This window comes from Pygoscelis adeliae, unplaced genomic scaffold (assembly GCF_000699105.1).
Source record: "Pygoscelis adeliae isolate BGI_AS28 unplaced genomic scaffold, ASM69910v1 Scaffold30, whole genome shotgun sequence".
Taxonomy (NCBI): domain Eukaryota; kingdom Metazoa; phylum Chordata; class Aves; order Sphenisciformes; family Spheniscidae; genus Pygoscelis; species Pygoscelis adeliae.
In genome coordinates this window covers 1799387-1805641 of record NW_008823915.1, presented here as the reverse complement: position 1 = coordinate 1805641, position 6255 = coordinate 1799387, and the positions used below count along the sequence as shown (strand labels likewise).

The 6255-nt window shown below is 44.1% G+C and overlaps 1 protein-coding gene across 1 annotated transcript in view; it reads left to right on the top strand.

Annotated features, from left to right (window-relative positions):
* The window catches only part of SAG (S-antigen; retina and pineal gland (arrestin)), a 16587-nt gene that overhangs the window by 6208 nt on the left and 4124 nt on the right, over window positions 1-6255 (top strand). Inside the window, exons 10-13 of the mRNA XM_009319077.1 lie at window positions 1413-1550; window positions 1858-1935; window positions 2819-2842; window positions 3258-3335. Of these exons, the coding sequence (XP_009317352.1) occupies window positions 1413-1550; window positions 1858-1935; window positions 2819-2842; window positions 3258-3335 (318 nt within the window). The remainder of the gene's footprint in view (window positions 1-1412; window positions 1551-1857; window positions 1936-2818; window positions 2843-3257; window positions 3336-6255) is intronic.

Sequence of the window (6255 nt, the reverse complement as noted above, 5' to 3'; positions counted from 1 at the left end):
CCCCCCCCCCCGTACTCTCTGGATGCAGTTGGTCTCCTTTTCTCATAGCCAGCAGGTACCGTGTGCCTTTTTTCAGAGAACAGAGGGAGGTTGCAGAAGAGGGGTTTTGTTTGAAGAGTAATTACCTACTAGAAAAACTTAGCAGGAGCTGTGGAAGGCTCCCCATTGCTTGAAGTCTTTAAATAGAGATGCAACATTTTTCTGAAAGATGCTGCTGTTTGAGTGGAAGTCATGGATGCTCTAGCTTGAGGTCAGTCTCTTTCATACCATTTCATTTGGTTTCTTCTGGCCTTGGAAAGCCCATGAAAACCTCGAGCCTATTGACAGTGTGGAGAACCACTTGCTCTTTTGCATTGCACTGCATTGGCAGTGCAGCATTGAACTTTGCTTTGTGAGGAGGGTTGGCCACACCCAGGCATCTTATTTTTCTGGTTTTTTTGCTCTGTAGCTCAGGGACATGTTTTCCATTGAGTACTGGTCTTCCAAACTAGGATTTATTTTGTCCAAATTTCTACTTTAGAAGTCTGCCTTAATGTGAAATTAATAATTTTCTGCAAGTGTTTAGAATCATAGAATCATTAAGGTTGGAAAAGACCTCTGAGATCATCGAGTCCAACCGTCAACCCAACACCACCATGCCCACTAAACCATGTCCCTAAGTGCCTCATCTACACGTCTTTTAAATACTTCCAGGGATGGTGACTCAACCACTTCCCTGGGCAGCCTGTTCCAATGTTTAACCACTCTTTCAGTAAAGAAATTTTTCCTCATGTCCAATCTAAACCTCCCCTGGCACAACTTGAGGCCATTTCCTCTCATCCTATCGCTAGTTACTTGGGAGAAGAGACCGACACCCACCTCGCTACAACCTCCTTTCCGGTAGTTGTAGAGAGCGATGAGGTCTCCCCTCAGCCTCCTTTTCTCCAGGCTAAACAACCCCAGTTCCCTCAGCCGCTCCTCATAAGACTTGTGCTCCAGACTCCTCACCAGCTTCGTTGCCCTTCTCTGGACATGCTCCAGCACCTCAATGTCCTTCTTGTAGTGAGGGGCCCAAAACTGAACACGGTATTCGAGGTGCGGCCTCACCAGTGCCGAGTACAGGGGCACGATCACTTCCCTACTCCTGCTGGCCACACTATTTCTGATACAGGCCAGGATGCCATTGGCCTTCTCGGCCACCTAGGCACACTGCTGGCTCATGTTCATGTTTGTTCCTCTCTGCTGATTATAAAAGGAATTTTTCTGCCTAGTTTAGATGTAGACATCTGCATTGTAGACAACTGATTTTGGGCAGATAAATTCCATGTCTTTTAGATGGCTTTGTAATCTGTTTTGAAATTCTCTTGGTTGGGTGTGTGACACAAATCAGAGAGTGTGTCATTTTCCTTCTCTCACCTGCTGCTTATTTTCAGTGAAAAGGTGCAGCCAAACAGCAGCCTGACCAAGACACTGACACTTTTGCCCTTGCTAGCAAATAACCGGGAGATCCGGGAAATAGCTCTGGATGGAAAGCTAAAGGATGAGGACACCAACCTGGCTTCTAGTACCATGTGAGTAGAGTTTTAAATGGTCTTAGCTAGTGGAGTGTTATAAAGAAGAGGGGCGGATGGAGGAGATACTCATATCAGGAGTTTGTACCTGTAAATGTGCGTCCAGACGGGTAGATCTAAGTTGCATGACTTAGCCTATCATATTCATTCAGGGTGATCACAGATCTGGAGAGGTATTAGCTGTCCCTGAGGCTTGTCTGCTCTATTAGTTTCAGGAGAATAGGATGTTCACCTAGTTCTTGCTCTAGCCATATATTGTTGCTCTGTTGCTATGCTGCCTAACACTGCTGTCTGTTTTCTCTGGTAGTATTAAGGATGGAACAGACAAGACAGTGATGGGCATTCTGGTTTCCTACAAGGTCAAAGTGAAGCTCACTGTTCCAGGGTAAGAATAACAGACTTTTTGCTACATCTGCAGAGTTAAGAGAGGGGAGCGTGTGTACTTCATTGACGAGTGGGGAGAGGGCAGGACAGTCTACTCTAAGAGAAGGGACACATGTTGCAGGACATCAGGCTCCCTCTAAAGCATAAACTGCCTGGAAATCAGTCTTGGCCTATCCAAAGAACATGTCCTGAGCCAGAGGGGTTGGATTATGTTCCTTAGATACCATATGACTTTACGGCTGAAGTATGAACCTCTAGTTTGCATTGCAATTTTTTGTTTCAAGTCATAACTTATTTTGTGAGAACTGAGGTGAAACTTTGTGTGGGCCTTTATGTTGGCATTCTTGTTCTCCCAGAGCAGAAGGTAGAGACATCTGCCTGAGAGTCATAAATACTATAGCTCAGGTTCTGTACTGAGCCAGCTTTCTGGATGAAGCTGATGTTATCAATGTGAGCACACAGTGCAAAAGAGGACAAGGATAACTCTGTTGGTGATAGTCACTGTTTGCATTTGTATGTCATTCATCTATCCTTCTTTCTAGTATAAAAATGAGTCAATGATTTGCCTAAAGCGTGATAAAATGACTGCTGCCTTCTGTGGTCCTCCAATTGCCCATGTCCTTTGGCTCTCAGAAAAGGAGCCATGCCCAACACTTGGTCAGAGGTTCAAAAACTTAAACTCTTTCTCCATGGGAAGGACATGAAAAACGAAAATTACCTTTTTTAAAAACAAGTTTATTTGTATGTTACCCGTGTGGCAAGTAGAGAAGAGTATATAAGTAAGGTGATATCAATAGTCCACCAATAAAACAGCATTTGGTAGAGCACTGGAATGGAAAGGCACTAAATAGACTTGTGGTTTTTCTCCTTATTTTCTTCTGTAGCATGCTGGGAGATCTCACCTCCAGGTAAATATCTTTCTCTTCAGACTATGCAGTCGTAGTTGTTAATTTGCCTTTTTACTCTCTTTCCTATTCCCTTTCCTGCCTCCCTAAAAAAAAAAACCCACTATCCCTTAAGCCGATAGAAATGAAAGTCTGCATTCAGCTGTGAAAATGAAGCAATTACAAAAATAGCTCTGATTTTGTGTACATGCAAGTACATTCAGCACATAATAAACCTAGTTTATCAAAGTGGATGTGCCTGGGATATTGGTGGAGAAATCAGAGTTTAACTCTCTTTGAGGGGAAAATTATGATCAGAAAAAGATGAAAGAACGAGTGAAGCTGGAGTTCAGGGCTTGGGCTGGCCTGAGGTGGGAAGGGGACTGAACCAGGCATGAACGGAGCTGTGGATCTGATGCATTCTCTCTTCTCCCCAAAGTGAAGTGGGCACAGAGCTGCCATTTCGTCTCATGCACCCCAAACCTGAGGAAAAGAAACCAGCAGGTCAGTTATGCCTGTTTTTTGCCTTTCTTCATTAACAGACTCACGTGAAATCTTACCATTGCAAGGCTTATAGGGATTTGTTCTACAGGAAGCCTTTAGAGTCTACAAGACTCCAGTATGGGGGCTGCTCTGTGTGTGCATATATGCATGTGTGTATGTGTATATCTATCTATCTATCTCAACCTCAAGGCACAAAATAACAGGGAGAAGAAGGGCTGCTAAGATGGGAGAAGGTGGAAATGGGTCACGTTCCCTTTTTCTTTCATCTACCGGATCACAACTCAAAGCACAGGGGCTTGAGGAAGCACTGCACAGATAAATCTCATGACTACTGTGCAAAATGTCCTGAATGAAGCTGTCAGCAATTCCCAGCCAGATTCCAATATAGCAAACAAGAATCTGTCACAGAAAATACCTAAGACACATGAGCATTGTAAAAAGCAGAATACTTTTAAGCAAAGTTAAGAGGTGATAAAACTGTTCATAATTTTAGAATCCCCATTATCTTGATGTGGCATTGGCCACGGTGTCTGTGATGTGGCCTTCATGTTCAGTGGGTATCTGAAAGGAATGTCTCTTCAGAGTCAGGTCAGTAAATGGAAGTATGGGAACTTTAAAGCAGTGTAAGGAGCTAGCCTTCCCCGGGCATGTTGAGGCTTGGGATCAGATGCCAAAACTGCAGGCTGTCTTGAGCATCTGTGTTCTCCTCCCACTTCCTCAGGCCCTGGCTGGTTCTGTTCTCTAATGGTGAACATAAAGAAACTGCAAGGTGCTTGGACTAAATCAGAAGCTCCTGTACAGCATCTGAAGAAGCTATTGAACACAAAACACTATGCCAGCTTTTTGATGTTGGAGCTGTTATAGATGAGTTATCTTGTCCTGCCCTCTGTATTTAGACAAAGTTGCATGGGCTTCAAACAAAAATCCATGGCTCCCTCTGCACTGCTTTTCTTTTTCTTTTTTCTTTGAGCCCAAACTTACCTAAAGCTGCTATATCTAAGAACGTGACCGCAGGAAGAAGATGGAGGAGGCTATGAAAGGAGTTATCCCAAGATAGATGCCATGTTCTATATAGGAAGCATTAGAGAGGGGTGACTTCAGTCCTTACTGTGTGGAATTGTTGGAGGAATCAAATGTGAGTGATGACGAGAGATTGGTGATCCTCTCCTCACTCAGTTGCTCTGGTTGGGAAACAGTATTTGCTAATTATGGATGTGCTGGAGTGGGCAAAGGTAGGTTTCTTCATTCCTCTTTGAGAATTGCACCATAGGAAACTCTCATTTCCACTGGGAAAACCCCTGCTGTGAGCTATGCCAGCAGGGCCTCTCAGCACAGACACAGAACATGCTCATAGGAGTTTTTTGTGCATGTTACACCCCCATCAGAGTAGTGCAGTGAGTCTAGGAAGTGCACCTTCAGGACAAATCCACAAGGCCTGTTCCCCTCTCACCCCCTTTCTGCTGTGGCCTCACAAGAGACAGCCGCATCACCGAAGAGTAGCACAGGACACCCCACAGCAGCATGCAGCCCAAAGCTGCCTCCAGCTGGCCTGTGAGATGGAAATCGAGTCCTCAGGGTTGGTCCATAGGACTAATAATGTTGGATCACCTTGGAGAACCTGCTGTGAGCAAATGCTTTTTTGTTGGCATAGCTGTGCCCATGCTGTGGGTTTCCCTTTCACGCTGCAGGCCAGCGAAGCTCTGCCAGCAAAACACTGACATTGCTGCACGCTTGATCACAATCTCAAATGGGTGACTTATTGTGGGAAAGCCGCTTTGGCAAGGGTCTTCTGTCTCTTCTGGTAGCCTGTACATACGGAAGCATTTCCGTCAGACCTTCCTGCAGCTACCCCTCTGCCTAGGAACTGGGTGAGGGGCTAGGACTGACACTAGTGGCCCCAGGAGTGGTGGCTGGTGAGGGCCATCTAGTGTCCGTGGGGAGCCTCGCAGGGCAGAGGTGCTGGTGGGGCAGCTCAGGGCTACAAAATCTGGAGCTTTCATGGATACCGAGAAAAGCTTGAAAACTTCAAAGAATCATCCAAAGGCTTAGGCCATTTTAGAATGGTGTGAATTTTTTTACATGACACTTTTTGGTATTAACAATGCCGCAACCCTCTTTTTATTAGTTATGCTTCAGGCAGATAATTCTGGCAGAAGCATTTGTAATATGAGGAAAATGGAAGTCAGTCAGTTCTCCCTTCTAAGATCATTTCAAAGGATGGCTGATACACTCCTTTATATAGTAAGCTCAAAAGGATGTGGGCAGAAGACTTTACAAGGGAAATGGAGAACTGCAATATTTCTCAGATCGCTTCCCCCAACACATCCTCTTACCAAAGGCACAGCCCACGTATTGTTTGCTACATCAAAGTCTTTTAGGAGCTTGCTGTCAGAAGACAGCTATGATTCATGTATTTTCTACAGATGGAAATTGCGAGTTTCTTACAAATTGAAAAAAATACAGGTAATTTCAGGAGCTTATCCCATGGGAAAGCCCTACAAATGGTTAACTCGAGAAATAAATGCTTTCTCTTAAAAAAAAGATACTATAACACAACAGAAAATTCCTCTGAAGCCTGCATAGCTGACTTGAAAACCATGCTGGAATGTGGTATCTGAGCTCATTACAGGGAATAAGACAGCCTTCCATATAAAGCTGGTAAACTAAAACTCTTTCTGGCTTTATTGGCTGGTAGTTTTCCATGCCCTGTGCCTAATCACTCTTCCCAATTGTGAGTTCATGCTTTTTAAATTTTTATTCTACCACCTTAGTTCATAAACTCTAAGAAATAAGATGCATTTCATGAGTGAAATAACATCTAATTTGGAATCAAGCAAATCAAGACTTAATTGCAGAAATGAAGCTTCAACAAACAGTGTTTAGACTCTTAAAGGCCCCACAAGATGGATTTTTTTCTTTGTTGGCTTGTTCGG